The sequence below is a fragment of the Macrobrachium rosenbergii genome, chromosome 50, assembly GCF_040412425.1.
Source record: "Macrobrachium rosenbergii isolate ZJJX-2024 chromosome 50, ASM4041242v1, whole genome shotgun sequence".
Lineage (NCBI taxonomy): Eukaryota > Metazoa > Arthropoda > Malacostraca > Decapoda > Palaemonidae > Macrobrachium > Macrobrachium rosenbergii.
This window is the reverse complement of record NC_089790.1, coordinates 15789854-15807740: the sequence shown is the minus strand read 5'-3', so window position 1 is coordinate 15807740 and position 17887 is coordinate 15789854. Positions and strand designations below refer to the sequence as shown.

Here is a 17887-nt window from a genome sequence, read left to right as displayed (position 1 = left end):
AAATTCGTCAGATATGTATCCATATTATTATTATTATTATTATTATTATTATTATTATTATTATTATTATTATTATTATTATTATTATTATTATTATTATTACTATTATTGTTGTTGTCATTGTTGTTTTGATGTTGTTGTTGTTGTTGATGAATATTACAGCATTATTATCATCTCCATCGTCGGTACCGTTGTTTTTGCCCAGGGAAATGGAAAGTCTTCCATTAAAATGGAATGTTACCTCTTCCCCTACCCGCCTTTCCCACGCCTCCCCTACCCACCCCATCATCACCATAGCTTAGAAGAAATTGAACCAAATTTGAAATTCCAAAAAGGGGTGGGGGGCCCCGCCCCCTTCTTCTTTCCCCTCAGTTATATATTGGATGTTTATGAAAGGTCGTTTGTTTTTTGTCCTCGTATTTAAATTCCCTGTTTATACCAAACTTCGACTCTTTACGTCTCATTTAGCGGAAAGTTTTCGGGAGTAAATTAGGGTTTTCCCTTGTAGTCACATCTTTGGCCCCCCCCCCACCCCTTACTTTTTTTTGGGGGGGAGGGGTGGGGAAGGAGTGATGGGCGTCTCCGTGGAATGGGTGGAAGGGAAAAGGGTTTATTTTGTGAATCTCTCTCTCTCTCTCTCTCTCTCTCTCTCTCTCTCTCTCTCTCTCTCTCTCTCTCTCTCTCTCTTGGAAAGAGGGGTATCTGTGGAAAGGGTATGAAAGGGAAAGTGATTTATTTATGAGTCTCTCTCTCTCTCTCTCTCTCTCTCTCTCTCTCTCTCTCTCTCTCTCTCTCTCTCTCTCTCTCTCTCTCTCTCGAAAGACCACCCTCTATCTGTGGAAAGGATGAGAAGGAAAAAGGAGTTTATTCGCTCTCTCTCTCTCTCTCCACCACCCTCTTTTAGGGGTCAGGGGGTCTTCTCAGACAGGATATATATATATAAAATATATATATATATCTCTCTCTCTCTCTCTCTCTCTCTCTCTCTCTCTCTCTCTCTCTCTCTCTTATCCACTCTCTCTCTCTCTCTTCCAGCGAGTATGCACAGGTAATTTTCTGGGCAAAAACTTTATTTTTGTTGCAAAAAATTTTTGCAAATTGAGTTTACTTTTTGTCTTATGTATATATATATATATATAATATATATATATATATATATATATATATATATATATATATATATATATATATATATATATATATATATATATATATATTAGTCATTATAAGTGCTAGCTTTCCGACCAAGTATGTTATTCATAACATTATTCATAACAAATTATGAATAAATTACTCGTTTGTTAAATACTGATATGGAAGAACTACCATCTCATTTTTTCCAGAACGATTCTGTCGTTTCATCACGTTTAAGTATTCCAAAATTTATCCAAAGCAATGTTTTCAGAAGAGTTAATAATTAATGAATGTTTTAATGATTTGATAAAACAGACAAATCATAAAGGAAAAAAGTCCATTTTTAATTTTTTTTTAGTTTATCGTCTATATCTTTTTTTTTCGGCGCCACATAAGTGGTAAAGATTTGAAATCTGTGTAAGATTTAGAGTAGGCTGTCTGTAAAGAATTTATAGGTAAAATGTCTACTTAGGATATCTGGATTGACTATATAAGTGAAATTTTTACAAAATTATTTAGAATTACTTTGCAGATAAAATTCTATAACAGTGAAACTGTCTACAATAACTTTTATAGGTGAAATTTCTATAACAGTATCACTATCTAGATAGGTAAAAATTCTTTAACAATAGGTCTATCTAGAATTACTTTATAGGTAAAATTCTTTAACAATAGGTCTATCTAGAATTACTTTATAGATAAAATTCTTGCCACTATAAGAGTATCTAGAATAACTTTATAGGTAAAATTCTTGCCACTCTAAGAGTATCTAGAATAACTTTATAGGTAAAATTCTTGCTACTGTTAAGAGTATCTACAGTAGAATTACTTTATAGGCAAAATTCTTGCCACTCCAAGAGTATCTAGAATTACTTGATAGGTAAAATTCCTGCCACTCTGAGATTATCTAGATAACCTTGTAGGTAAAAGATTTACAGTACTATGACCATCTAGATTGGCTTTATAGGTAAAACTTTTACAACAGTAATTATAAAAATTATTAAAACGAATATTGGCAGAGATAAAGGGTAAGGGTTAAAAAACGAGTTGGTCATTCCACAGTCAGTTTGCAGATGAATTAGGAGAGAGAGAGACAGACAGACAGACAGCCAGACAGACAAACAGAGACAGAGAATATAGTAATAAAACAGTTGGTCATTCCACAGTCAGTATGCAAATGAATTAGGTGTGAGAGAGAGAGAGAGAGAGAGAGAGAGAGAGAGAGAGAGAGAGAGAGAGAGAGAGAGAGAGAGAGAGAGAATATAGTAAAAAAACGAATTGGTCATTCCACAGTCAGTATGCAGATTAGTTAGGAGAGAGAGAGAGAGAATATCGTAAAAAAATGATTTGGTCATTCCACAGCCAGTATGCAGATGAATTAGGTGTTACAGAATGAGAGAGAGAGAGAGAGAGAGAGAGAGAGAGAGAGAGAGAGAAATATGGTAAAAAATAGTCATTTCACATTCAGTATGCAGATGAATTCGGTGTTATAGAATGAGAGAGAGAGAGAGAGAAAGAGAGAAACCTCGGTTAATTACTGCCCGGCCGTTATAGCAACAGCTCTCCTTTTTGCCATAGTTAATGAGGTATCTCTCTCTCTCTCTCTCTCTCTCTCTCTCTTTGTTTAACCTCAAAACAGCCGGATCCGGTTGGTTTCCACCCGGAAAATAGTTTCCAGCCGGTAAATGCCGACGGCTTTGGGCCGGCCATCGGCGTATGCAAGAACAACAACACGTTAAAACAACCAAAACGTCTTTATCGGGTGTTGTTTCTCCCTCTTGTTTACAATAAGATCGTGTGCATCTGGTCGCGCCAAGATGGCGCTAATGTTGTTACAGGTTAATTCCGAGTTGGATTCGAACAGGAGACGGAGAAAGCTGGAATCGGGAATCAGGAAGTAGCAGTGAGACGAATTTGGATAGGATGAAATGGGAATCGGAAAAGAAAGGTAGGAAACAAGAAAAGAAAAGAGTGAAAAGTACATAAAGGTGATGGAAGTGGAATTTGTGCAGGTGAATTCCGGGTTGGATTCGAGAAACGAGACGAAGAAAGCTGGAATGGAGTATCAGAAAGTAGGAATGAGACGGATATGAATAGGGTGGAATGAAGATCAGAAAAGAAGTGTAGGAAGGGTGGAAAGAAAGGAAGGAAAAGTGTATAAGTTGGTGGAAAGGGAATGGGAGATAATTAATTGAGGAAAAGTGAAAAATTTGAAAAAGATTGCGACGGATGTGAAAATACGGATGAATAAAAACTATAAAGAGAGAGAGAGAGAGAGAGAGAGAGAGTTACATGGACTTCAAGTGATGCCTGATTCGGAGCAAGAGACTAACAAGATATGTTTGCGTATCAGAGAGAGAGAGAGAGAGAGAGAGAGAGAGAGAGAGAGAGAGAGAGAGGGTGCAGGAAGGTATCCCAACCAAGAAGCCAAGAAGAAGAATTTAAACAAGAGGAAAGAGGGTAACCAAGAACTTAAGGAAGAAGCCGGGAGGAAGGAGATGCAGTTGGAGGAGGAGGAGGAGGAGGAGGAGGAGGAGGAAAGACACATGGCTATCGTGGGATGGCCTCGCCTAAAATATAGTAGCGTCATGGCGGTTGTTTGTTAACTTGGCCAAGGAGGTAGGTTTTTTTTTTTTTTTTTTTTTTTTTTTGCACCGAACTTAGCAGCGTCTGGATAAAGTTTGTTCTTCCGCTTCTGCTGTTCCTGCTTAAGCAGAAGGCTGTGCGAACAGCAGAAGCGGCAACAACGATTTCGAGGCCGGGGAGTAATAATGGATACCTGTACGGACGTATTTCATTTGCAGTTTTGAATTTATTTTACAGTATGTATATATATATATATATATATATATATATATATATATATATATATATATATATATATATATATATATATATATATATATATATATATATGTGTGTGTGTGTGTGTGTGTGTGTGTGAGAGAGAGAGAGAGAGAGAGAGAAGCGTAATTAAAACGTTTAACATTCATAAATTATATAAATCACTAACTTCATCCTATTTCATTAGCTACTATTTATAGCAGTTGTAAAGTAACACAAAATGCATATGCTTTTATCATATTTATTTTACGAAAAAAATAAAAGCTTTTAATTAAATCTAGAAAAAAATAGCAAAGTAAGGTCCGTCATTCTCTTAAAAAAAAGTGTGAAAAATTAATAGCTTTAAAATGATTTCGATTAAAAAAAATGCTTATTATTTAATGAAAGGATTCAAGTTAAAACTGTATGTAGATTCTTTTTCATCATAAACATTTATTACAGTTCTAAATACAGATATATTCTTGTAAAAATAGAGTTGATCATTACATTAAGTTTGCTGTGATTTGCTTCTGATAAAACAATAAAAAATGTAACGTTTATGTTGCAAAGGCGAATGTTGGTGATAAAACTAAGTAGGAAACTCTCTCTCTCTCTCTCTCTCTCTCTCTCTCTCTCTCTCTCTCTCTCTCTCTCTCTCTCTCTCTCTCTCTCTCTCTCTCTCTCTCTCTAAGCCTTCACAGCTGATGTTAATATTAAAATTTAATATGAAACTAAAATGAAGAACAAACAGCTACTTGTAGTAGTATATCTCTCTCTCTCTCTCTCTCTCTCTCTCTCTCTCTCTCTCTCTCTCTCTCTCTCTCTCTCTCTCTCTTATTTTCTATAAACCTTTTTTATTTGATGCGACAAAGGAATTCTATAACATCTAAAATTTTATTTTGTTAAATTAATCTTAACTAAAGTTACCAACAAAGTTTGTAACAAAGTTGCTGACAAAGTTTCCAACAAAGTTTCCAGCAAAGTTGCCGACAGGCTACACTACCGAAAACAAGGTTTACCCCAACCCCTAACATATAGGAGAATGATATCGTAAATATGCTTGTCATTTCTGTGTTGAATGAAATCCTCAAGTTTTTTTTCTTAAATTAATCTAAACCAGCCAAGCAAGTTTTCAACAATGTTGCCAACAGACTTGTTGATAAAGTTGCCGGCAGAGTTGTCACCTAAGTTGCCAACAAAGTTTGCAACAAATTTGCCAACAACCTACATGACAGAAAACAAGTTTACCCCAACCTCGACCAAATCTTTTTATAAAGTAGGAAAGTTCGTTGTCACCTTGACTTTATGCTTTTATGACGTGCATCTTTACGAGCTTTATCTAGAAGACTCCATAAGAAACTTTACAGAGTCTTTTTATGGACCAAAGAAGTTAAATGAGGGTCTGTGTGTGTGTGTGCGAAGCTGTATATTTTTACGACACTAAGTATAAAAAAAAAAACATTCCGATAAAACTTAACAGACCAAAACATACTTAAGTGTTCTGCAAAAATATCCTAGAATCTTTCTCTCTTTAAATTCGTTGTTAATTGCGACTTTCTCCTTTTCCCCTTTTCCAGACTGGTGGTAGGTCAATACGTCAGCGTGCACGGCGAGGTCATCAGTCATGTCAACATCTCGGGAGTGAGGGTGGAAGACGGAGGGAGTTACTCCTGCTCGGCGACGAACAGCGCAGCTTCCGTGGTTCACTCCGCTCCACTCCATGTTTACGGTAAGCAGACGCTAATTAAATGAGAGTTGCAGGGAGAAATCTCTGTTACTCTGAAAGCAACAGAGAGAAGTCTCTGTTGCTCGCAGGCTAACAGAGACTTTTATCTGTTGTTCTCAAAGTAACAGAGAGGTAAGCAGTTGTTTATTATTATTATTATTATTATTATTATTATTATTATTATTATTATTATTATTATTATTATTTGTTTACTGAAAACAGTTGCCATTCGATTAGTTAAATATGAAACTAACTAAACCACCATGGCTCATTATTCTCTGAAACTGAACCACTTTAAGTAAACATGCAAAGTGAAGAGAGACGTTTAGCAAACATGATCTCCTTCCCTGACCTCACTAAACATATCTAAAAACACCTCGGGGATCCAAGATGTTTGTAAGATGTTTATAAGATGGTTTTGGTGTAGGTGAGTCACCCGGAGAAGGTTTAAACTGATAGTGATGTTTTGTTTGACGGTGATTTTGAATCGTTGCTAATAAAAGCCGATTTTGTTTTGCAATAAGTGGGGGCTAATTATCATTTTTTTCTTCAAATAAAGCAGATTTTATTTTGAAATGTGTGTGGGTTAATTATTTTTTTTTTTTTTACTTCAAATAGAGTTCGTTTTGTTTTGAAATGTTTGGACTATTTTTTTTCTTTTTTGTCTTCAAATAAACTATATTTTATTTTGAAATAAGTGTGGGCTAATTATTCTCTTTTATTTTTGCTTCAAATAAAGTAGATTTTACTTTGAAATATGTGGGCTCAGTATTATTTTTTTTTTCTTAAAATAAAGTAGATTTCATTTTGAAATGGGTAGGCTATTTTTTTTTTTTTTTTTTTTTGCTTCAAAAAAGTAGGTTTTATTTTGAAATATGTGGGCTAATTATGATTTTTTTAAAATAAAGTAGGTATTATTTTGAAACAACTGTGGGCTAATTATTTTTTTTTTACTTCAAATAAGGCATATTTTATTTTTAAATATATGGGCTACTTATTTTTTTGGCTTCAAGTAAAAGATTTTATTTTGAAATTAGAATTTAGAATTATTATTTCTTTATTGCTTTAGGGTTGTGTGCATAAAGTTAATTATGTTAAAACAATTTTTTTTTTCTAAAATAAGTTCTTCGGTTATAGATGTCTTGTTAGCTGTCATTGTAATTTTTATTTTCTATATAGATTATTTTTTCTGCTTGCATTGCTCGATACCTCTCTCTCTCTCTCTCTCTCTCTCTCTCTCTCTCTCTCTCTCTCTCTCTCTCTCTCTCTCTCTCTATCTCTCTATATATATATATATATATATATATATATATATATATATATATATATATATATATATATATATATATACGTGTGTGCATACATACATATACTGTACATATAATCATGACTTTGTCAAACCAAATTCCGGAATCCTTCAAGAGTAAACAGATAAAAGATAAATGCTCAGTATATTAGATTTCTGAATGAAAGGCGTGGCTCACCTCAGTTGTAAACGGAGTGTGTTTACGTAAGTCCCTTTTGCAAGATGTGTTTAATCCTTGTATAATTATCCAGTTTCGAGGTTGGGCTAATTTATCCATATACAGTGGAGGCCAACGAACCGAGAAATCGACAGAGAGAGAGAGAGAGAGAGAGAAGTAGTAATATTTTGTTTGAAAAGCATGCAGGAAGCAGAAAAATTCTAAAGAAAACGAGAGAGAGAGAGAGAGAGAGAGAGAGAGAGAGAGAGAGAGAGAGAGAGAGAGAAACTTTGCAGATGATATTTCGCCAACATGTTAATGACATTTGTCATGCTACCTTTAGTCAAATAACTTTGGAAAATATTACCTAGATAACTAAATGCACTATTGATAATGAAATGTTGTGCCGTTAGTACCCCTCACGCGGTACACTGTAGGCATTACCTGCGGTTCTTTGCAGCGTCCCTTCCGTAGGTCCCTAGCTACAACCTCTTTCGTCCCTCTGACTGTACCTCCGCTCATATTCTTTTTCTTCCATCTTACTTTCCTCCACTTTCTCCTAACAGTTTCTTCGTAGTGCAGCTGCATAAGGATTTCCTCTCGTTACCCCTTCTCCTGTTACACTTCTAAAGCCTTTTTACTCCTGTTACACTTTTAGAGCCTTTTTCCTCCTGTCCCAACATAAAGTCTTTTTACTCCAGTTACACTCTTAAAGCCTTTTCCTCCTGTTCCACCTTTAAAGCCTTTTTACTTCCGTTACTCCTTTAAAGCTTTTTCCCTCCTGCTCCACCTTTAAAGCCTTTTTACTTCCGTTACACCTTTAAAGCTTTTTCCCTCCTGCTCCACCTCTAAAGCCTTTTCCCTCCTGTTCCATCTTTAAAGCCTTTTACCTCCTGTTCCATCTTTAAAGCCTTTTCCCTCCTGTTCCATCTTTAAAGCCTTTTCCCTCCTGTTCCATCTTTAAAGCCTTTTCCCTCCTGTTCCATCTTTAAAGCCTGTTTCCTCCTGTTACACCTTTAGAGTATTTTTACTCCTGTTCCACCTTTAAAGCTTTTTCCCTCCTGTTCCATCTTTAAAGCCTTTATACTCCCGTCACACCTTTAAAACCTTTTTCCTAAGCCATTTCCCTCCTGTTCCACCTTTAAAGCCTTTTTCCTCATGTCCCACCTTTAAAGCCTTTTCACTCCTGTTCCACCTTCAAAGTCTTTGTACTCCCGTTACACCTCAAAGCCTTTTTGCTCCTGTTGCACCTTTAAAGCCTTTTTCCTCCTGTTTCATCTTTAAAGCCTTTTTATTTCCGTTACACCTTTAAAACCTTCAAACTGTCAATTTCTCTTCCAGCGCTGAATGACCTCATCGTATGTCCCAACGCCTATTAGCCTGTGGCCTAAACTCTATATTCCATTCCATTCCATTAATACAGTCACTTCATTTTCTTTATTTATTATTATTATTTTTTTTAAGGACCTCCCCACGTGAGGGCCATGGGCGCCGTGTCTGCCGTAGCAGGAGAGACCTTCAGAGTGAGGTGTCCCGTAGCAGGATTCCCCATCAAGGCGATCAAATGGACTAAACGTGAGTTTTGAAAGGATTTTTCTCGCTTCAGTGTATATCACATCAGTACTTTTTAGACTTAAATTCGTCCTCGATGTTTTACTGTGAGACTCAGTGATGTTGCTTTAGGGTTAATGAAATTGGTTTATTTGTGTGTCTTGTGACTAAGTTTTTGTTAATTAAAAATAATAGTTAAATGTTACGTTTAAAATTTATTGATGTTGTCGTGAAGTTAATATAATTGGGTGTTTTAACTGAGGTTTTGTTGTCATTTTGTATTTTAGCTAAAAACAGAATGATTATATTTTACATTAAATCCTTCAAGATATTATTATTATTATGATTATTATTATTATTATTATTATTATTATTATTATTATTATTATTATTATTATTATTGTCTTTGATAAACAAGAAAATATAAATAAATTATTCCCAGTTATCTTTAATAAATAGATAAAAATATAAATAAATTATTCCCAATCATCTTTGATAAATACATACAAATATAAATAAATTATTCCAAGTTATCTTTGATAGAAAGATGAAAATATAAATAAATTATTCCAAGTTATCTTTGATAGAAAGATGAAAATATAAATAAATGATTCCAATTTATCTTCGATAAATAGATCAAAATATTAATAGATTATCAAAATACAAGGTGAATTGTCTTAAGGTAGTACGTATCTCTCTTATCTCAAGCCAAGGCTTTAAAGTTATGTTTACAAAATTCCAGTTCTTCCAGTTTATCTTTGATGAATAGAGAAAAATATAAGTAAATGATTAAAGGTTATTTGTTTTAGATTAATAGATAAATATAGCAGAATATAAATACATTATCAAAAAAAGGTGATTTTTGTTTGGGCAGCACGTATGTCTCAAACCGAGGTTATAGAGTTATGTCTATGTCCTTTCAATTTATATTTGATAAATCGATAAAAAAAAATAGATGAATCATTAAATTACAAAGTGAATTGTTTTAGATTAATTGATAAATTAATACATAAATAGATAAAACAGAAGTGAATTATTAAAATACTAGCCAAGGCCGGGTATTCTGTTCACAAACTTCCAGTTCTCCAAGTTTATCTTTCTCCATTTCCAGCATCATTCCAGTTCTTCCAGATTATCTTTCTCTAATTCCACCATCGTTCCAGTTCTTCCAGTTTATCTTTCTCCAATTCCATCGTTCCAGTTCTTCCAGTTTACCTTTCCCCAATTCCAGCATCATTCCAGTTCTTCCAGTTTATCTTTCTCCAACTCCAGTATCATTCCAGTTCTTCCAGTTTATCTTTCTCCAGTTCCAGCATCATTCCAGTTCTTCCAGTTTATCTTTCTCTAATGCCAACATAATTCCAGTTCTTCCAGTTTATCTTTCTCCAATTCCAGCACTATTCCAGCTCTTCCAATTTTTCTTTTTCCAATTCCAGCATGATTCCAGTTCTTCCAGTTTTTCTTTCTCCAATTCCAGAATGATTCCAGTTCTTTCAGTTTATCTTTCTCCAATTCCAGCATGATTCCAGTTCTTCCAGTTTATCTTTCTCCAATTCCAGCTCGATTCCAGTTCTTCCCGTTTATCTTTCTCCAATCCCATCATCATTCCAGTTCTTCCAGTTTATCTTTCTCCAATTCCAACATAATCCCAATCATTCCAGTTCATTTTTCTCCAACTCCAGCATCATTCCAATTCTTCCAGGGTTTCTTTCTCCAATTCCAGTCTCTCTCTCTTTCTTCCAGTGGGTCGTGAATTGCCCATCAACGTTCGACAGAGTGTCACGATCGACGGGGAGCTGATAATCAACAAGGTGACGAGAGACGAGGATGAAGGAGACTACACCTGTACAGCATCTAACAATAACGGCCATACCTCCTCGCAGTCTCTGCCGCTCCGTGTTGTTGGTGAGTTTTTGTTCTTGGTGATTTTTTTTTTTTTTTTTTTTGAGTTTTTGTTATGTGAGTTTTTACTTTTGGTGAGATTTTGTCATTGGTGAGTTTTTTGTCGGTGAGTTTTTGCTGTTGGTTAGTTTTTGTTCTTGGTTTGTTTTTATTGAGTTGAGTTTTTTGTTGGTGAGTTTTTGTTTTTTTTGCTTTTGTGAGTTTTTTGTTGGTGAGATTTTGTCACTGGTGAGTTTTTTGTCGGTAAGTTTTTGCTCTTGGTGAGTTTTTGTTCTTCGTTATTTTTATTGATGCGAGTTTTCTTGTTGGTAAGTTTTTGTTCTTGGTGAGTTTTTCTGTCGGTGAGTTTTTGCTTTTGGTGAGTTTTCATTGATGTGAGTTTTTGTTGTTCGTGAGTTTTCGTCGTTGTTGAGTTTTTATTGTTGTTGGTGAGTTTTTGTTGCTGGTGATTTTTTTTCTTGGTACTTCTTTGTTTTGGGTGAGTTTTTATTGATGTGAGTTTTGTTGTTGGTGAGTTTTGCCCCAGTTTGCGTTAGTCGTCTGTTGTTTTATCTATTGTTTTTCAGTAGTTGTTTTGTTGTTTTTTTGTTTTCTGGTCCCGAGAGTGGATGCGTATTGTATGTGAGGCTGGTTTCTTTTTATGATTTTATTAGTCACTTTTGTTGGTGAAGAAGTTGTAAGTATTTATACATATATATATATATATATATATATATATATATATATATATATATATATATATATATATATATATATTATTATATATATATATATATATATATATATATATATAAAACTACTAAAAGTATATTAATGCATTAATAAAGTTTGCTTTCGTATTATCTGCCGAGAACATTAGCCTTCATATCCAACAAACCGAAAGTTTCTCAAAATCGATTACTTTGATAAATGAAGGGAAGGTGCGTTTCTTTCAGCAGATAGGAGGAAAATCTCCTTGGGGGAGTTTGTGTGTGTGTGTGTGTGTGCGTGCGCGCGCGCGTGTCTGTCTGCGCGCGCCCCGCTCAGGAAAAAGTTAATTTACGAAACTTAATGAGAATTCTAGTCAATTAATCTCGATTTTCCAGAGAAAAATACTCGGAAGTTCATTAAACGATGTCGTAAAACTCGTCAGGAATCTTTCTTGACGGAAAAATTTTTTTTTTCGAAAATGAGTCAAAAATAAAAAAGCAAGGGAACCTATTAACTCTCTGTCGGCGAGGTAAAATATGTAATGAGTCGATCTCTCTCTCTCTCTCTCTCTCTCTCTCTCTCTCTCTCTCTCTCTCTCTCTCTCTCTCTCTATATATATATATATATATATATATATATATATATATATATATATATATATATATATATATATATATATATATATATATATATATATATATACATATATATGCAAACATATACATGTATATATTTATATATAAATTTTGGACTCATATCAGGATCACACCAGGTCTCTCAAATGAAAGACCAGAACGCTACCTATTGACCCGGACTTTTCACTTGAGGAACCGGGATTCGGTCTCCGAATGTGAGTCAGAAATTTATTTCTGTGAAACACGTGCTCATGTGTGGATTAGTTACACACACACACACACACACACACACACACATATATATATATATATATATATATATATATATATATATATATATATATATATATATATATATATATATATATATATATATATATATATATATATATATATATATATAAATATATATATAAATACTTATGCATATATAAAATATATATATACACATACATATATATATAATGTATATAATTTGTCATTCACTCATACCATTATAAGTTTAAAAGTAAGTTACTTAGTCATTTCAATATCTTTATGTAATAACTTTCTGTGAAATTAGTCTCATTGTCCTTGGATTAATTTTTTTTTTTTTTTTTGCCATTGACCGTAAAATCTTTTTGAAAAGATTTCAGAAGTGATTAACTCACTTTTCTGAAATTAGATTTTTCACAGGTATGGTTCAAAATGAACTTGATAGTCCGTAGCATAATTTCCGCTTCAGTAATATACACAAGCGCACACACACACATATATATACATATATATATATTTATATATATATGTGTATGTGTGTGTTTGTGTATGTATATATATATATATATATATATATATGTGTGTGTTTGTGTATATCTATACTTATATATGTATATATATATATATATATATATATATATATATATATATATATATATATATATAAATATCCATGAATATATATAATATATATAACTACATACATACGAGTAAACGCACACACACACAAATATTCAAACCCAGCGAAAAAGAAAGAGAGAAAGAAAGAGAAATCAAAAGGCTCCAGAGTGCCATTGACAAAAACCCAGATGTCCAGCACAGGTCGCCGTAATGGGAGGTTGGCCCAAACCTCTATTGTAAGCCATGGCACCATCATCACCATTTTGCAAGCGACGACAGTGCCATTGCATTGTCCTGCCACTCCAGATACGTCAGAGTGTATCAATTTTTTTTTTTTTTTTTTTTTTTGTCACCCGTTTGCTACGCATCCACTGTCATCCATATGGTTCGGTACTGGACAACTATGTTCTATGTTTATGTTGGCTCAGTGACATCCTGGTTGATTCTTGATTTCTTTCTTCTTTCGTACTTTTATCTAGTTTTGAATATTTTTATTCGTGTGCGTGATTGCGTGCGTGCATCTGTAGGAACTTGGGTGGCGTGTTATTTTTTTTTTTTTATCCTTTCGGTTGAATGGTTTATAACATTTCGTTTAGGTTAATTATATATATATATATATATATATATATATATATATATATATATATATATATATATATATATATATATATATATATATATATATATATATATATATATGTGGATAATATACTATATATATATATATATATATATATATATATATATATATATATATATATATATATATACATACATACATACATACATACATACATACATACATACATACATACATACATGCATGCATACATACATGCATATACACACACATTCACGCACAAAAGTACTCAACACGAGTGAAAATAATGCATAATTTACTACCATGCATTACGTCTATTACTGTATCCATATGTATTTTTTTTATTACATTGACTTCCGTGAGCATCTTAGACCGTAACGACCACAAAGTTCGTTTTCTTACACTAATCATTATTCTTCTCTGCCTACTCTTCATCCCATCGCATTCAGTGTCTCCGTAGAGAGATGTGTCTCCCAAATTTCCATTAGGTAAGGATTACGATTGTAATTAGTGTTGGTATACTTGGCGTTACCAGTGAAATTCAGTTCCAGGCTTTGCGACAGTTCTGCATTCTTCCGTCAGTTCGTTGTGAGACTGGATTTCGAAACAACGAGGATGAATTTTATCCATTCTGAAGTCGAATTGAATTGAATTGAATATAGAATTTAGGCCAAAGGCCAAGCAGTGGGACCTATGAGGTCATTCAGCGCTGAAATGTTCCAGTAAAAGGTTTGAAAGGTGTAACAGGAGGAAAACCTCGCAGCTGCACTATGAATCAATTGTTAGTAGAGGGTGGAAAGTAAGATGGAAGAAAGAGAGTATGAAAGGAGGTACTGTAAAAGGAACGAAAGGTGTTGCAGCTGGGGGACGAAGGCTCGCTGCAAAGAATCTTAAGTATGCCTACAGTGCACCACATGAGGTGAGCTGACGGCACTCGCCGCCGCCCCCCCTACGGGGCAGTCTCAAGTCATAAGTTACATATGATATGGAATATTGTAAATCTAGCTTTTGAAATTTTCTCAGAAAAAAATATAAGTGAGCAGGTAATGATGTGTTTGTAAATAAAAAAAAAATAAATAAAAGCAAATTTGACTATCATATATACATTAAAAAAATAGATTTTCAAGTTACCAAAAGCTAACAGAGATTTTCTAACACCTAAAGAGCACATGTCATGATTTGGCTACGATAGATCCAATGATGAGTGACTTTTGCTTTGTAAAAAGCTGTTCCGATTTACAGAAATATCTTTCCATATACTTCGGTTGAAGAATTAGCAGGAATAGGCTATGTTTACAAGTACGAAATAAGCAGATTTTAATCGTTTTGATGAAAAGTCTTACGTAATTAATTCAGATAGCGTGAAATCAAAACAGACTTAAGGCATTGTAGTGACAAGAGTATCCAAAATAGTGTGAAGAATTTGGAGAGGTGAAGTGGGCATTGCGATTATTTATTATGATTATATATATATATATATATATATATATATATATATATATATATATATATATATATATATATATATATATATATATATATATTAGTAAAGTTCTAAACGTCCTTTAATATCCAATTCATGAATTGGATTTTAAAGGACGTTTGTAGCTTACTGATTGTATATGAATCACGGTGATGTGATAAAAAGTCATATATATATATATATATATATATATATATATATATATATATATATATATATATATATATATATATATATATATATATATATATATATATATAGGTGTTTGGTAAATAGCGATCAGTAGATTCTATAAGTACACATTATAATGTTTGCTAGTGCATTTTTTATGTACAGGATTTTGCAATACAGGGGTACGTACAAACACACACACACACACACGTACACACAAACACCTGTCCCTTTGAGTATCAACGTGCTATCGGCAGTCTTTGTCCCTTGTGTCCTCTCCCCGTCTTTTTTTGTTCCAGCTTTTGTTCAGGCTTTTGTCCAAGCTTTCAGACGTGAAGGAGCGCAATTTAGATGAACAATGCTCCCGCGGACAGGAGCATTTGAGTTTCTGCGTGGATTCAAATGCTCCTTTTTTTTCCCACTCCACCCATTTCTGTTTTCGGGTGCTGGGAGCGTCACGCTGAGATGCAAATTATGGCTGTGCTGGTTTGCACGGAATGAATTTTTTATATAGTCTTTCCTTTTTCTTCTGTAACTCACTCACTTTTGTGGTATTACAAAGGGTATTATGCATTCGATGGTCGTATAGTGCAGTGGGTGTTTGGAAAGCGATGGCAATAGTTTTGATTTAAGAACTAAAAATTTGGACTGAAAATTATTTCTACCAATTCTTCCTGGTTACAGTGATCACGGAAATGAAAGTGATTCTGCAGAACGTGTTCTTCTCTTATCAGACTTGGCATTCCTATCTGACCTTGGTATTTCTGCCTAACCTTTGCATGCCTATCTGGCCATGGTATTTCTATCTAACCTTGGCATTCCTATCTGACCTTAGCATTTCTGTCTGATCCTGGCATTTCTGTCTGACCTTGGTATCGCTGTCTGACCTTGGCATTCCTATCAAACCTTGGCATTTCTGTTGACCTTCGCATTCCTATCTGACCTTGGTATCACTATCAGACTTTGGCATTTCTCTCTGACCGTGGCATTTCTGTCTGACCTTGACATTTTTATCTGACCTTGGGCACTTCTATCTGACCTTGGGCACTTCTGTCTGACCTTGGGCATTTCTGTCTGATCTTGGCATTTCTATCTGACCTTAGCATTTCTGTCTGACCTTGCCGTTTTTATCTGACCTTGGGCGTTTCTACCTAACCTCTGGCATTTCTGTCTGACCTTAGGCACTTCTATCTGACCATGGCATTTCTGTCTGATCTTGGCATTTCTATCTGACTTTGGCATCTCTATCTAACCTTGGCATTCCTTTGACCATGGCAAAGGATCGCGTACATCAATATAATTCTCACTCTAGATTGTAGAACTTAAGCTATACCAGCTGTAATCCTCTTTTCTCAATTTGCACTGGCTGAAAAAACCCTAGATTTTAGTCACTAATGTCATATTATTGGTCATTATTTAAACTCTGCTTTTGACCTTGTTAATCATAAGGTCACTGTTTGTAAAAGTAGACAGGTGGGAGTTGATGGACAGCCTCTTAGTATTATATTTAAATTGTTAATTAATAAATTGCAAAGAGTAATTTTAATGAGCACTACTGTTATTACAGGGATGTATAGTTTCTGGTGTTCCTCTAGGCTCGTAGCATTCTCCTCGACTTTTAACTGGACGTGCTACATCATCCCATAAAGGTCATTGATCTCTAAAAAGCCTAAACTCCCAAGTAAATACTACAGTGAATTAAAAACAAGAAGGGTGTTTACTTACAATCACTTACAATGGAACACTGGCCCTTATACCTTCCCTCTCTCTCTCTCTCTCTCTCTCTCTCTCTCTCTCTCTCTCTCTCTCTCTCTCTCTCTCTCTCTCTGTAGCATGGCCTATCCTTCCCCCTCCCCTTACCCATTCATTTTGAGGGGGTCCCTGGGGGGCGGCTTATGCCCTTAGGCCTTTTTTAGGCCTTGTTTTTCTCCACTCGAGTTCCCCCAAAATCCTTACCTGGCAACTTCACTTGCTCAGAGACAATACCCCCATTGTTTCATCACATCTTTTATGGCCCTATTTTCTTAATCGCCTTTTTCTTCGAAGTATAGTACACCCCTAATGTACTTTTCGTGTACGAGTAGTGTGTGCATTCTCTCTCTCTCTCTCTCTCTCTCTCTCTCTCTCTCTCTCTCTCTCTCTCTCTCTCTCTTTGCTGCTCGTATGGTTTAAAGTATAAGAGAGTTTTTTCATAATTCTGTGTTCATCAAAATTTCAAATTGCCTCTCTCTCTCTCTCTCTCTCTCTCTCTCTCTCTCTCTCTCTCTCTCTCTCTCTCTCTCTCTCTCTCTCAATAGGGGTAATCAGAGCTGATTGGGGGTTAGTTATAGGGATTCTTCCATAGGGGCATAATTATATTTTACGCAGCATCTTGGTTCTACTTATATCTGATAATTCTTGAGTAATAAGATCATTAAAAAATTGATGAGAAGGTTCTATAAGGTGCGCTCTTTATGATTGTGTGGCTATTAACTGTTTGTGCGTTTGTGTGTGTGTGTGTGTTTGTTTAAAAGAATGTTATGAATGTTGGCAAGAATCATTATCACCGCTTCCCGTTTTCCCTCCTAGTCTCAGTTTTCTATGCGTAGGCGAATTTGACCACCAACTCGCTCAGTTTTCCGTATCGTCGTCACCCTCAGTATTTTGATAACCTGTATTTATTTCACTGTATTAGCGCCACTCTCCTCTGAGCGCGTAGCATTATGGCAGTCGATACGCTTGTAATGAGGCCGTTTATTCTCGCTAAGATGAGGTCGAGGTTATCATATTTAATCTTTGGAAATTCTGGAATTTGTGGAGAGAAGAAGTATTTGTTCGGAATTCGGTGGGATG

The 17887-nt window shown here is 34.6% G+C and overlaps 1 protein-coding gene across 7 annotated transcripts in view; it reads left to right on the top strand.

Annotated features, from left to right (window-relative positions):
• Window positions 1-17887, top strand: part of LOC136832667 (cell adhesion molecule Dscam2-like) — a 787908-nt gene that overhangs the window by 729219 nt on the left and 40802 nt on the right. For all 7 annotated transcript variants that reach the window (XM_067093969.1, XM_067093965.1, XM_067093968.1 and 4 more), the window contains exons 11-13: window positions 5535-5686; window positions 8611-8721; window positions 10441-10602. In XM_067093969.1, coding sequence (XP_066950070.1) covers window positions 5535-5686; window positions 8611-8721; window positions 10441-10602 — 425 coding nt within the window. The remainder of the gene's footprint in view (window positions 1-5534; window positions 5687-8610; window positions 8722-10440; window positions 10603-17887) is intronic.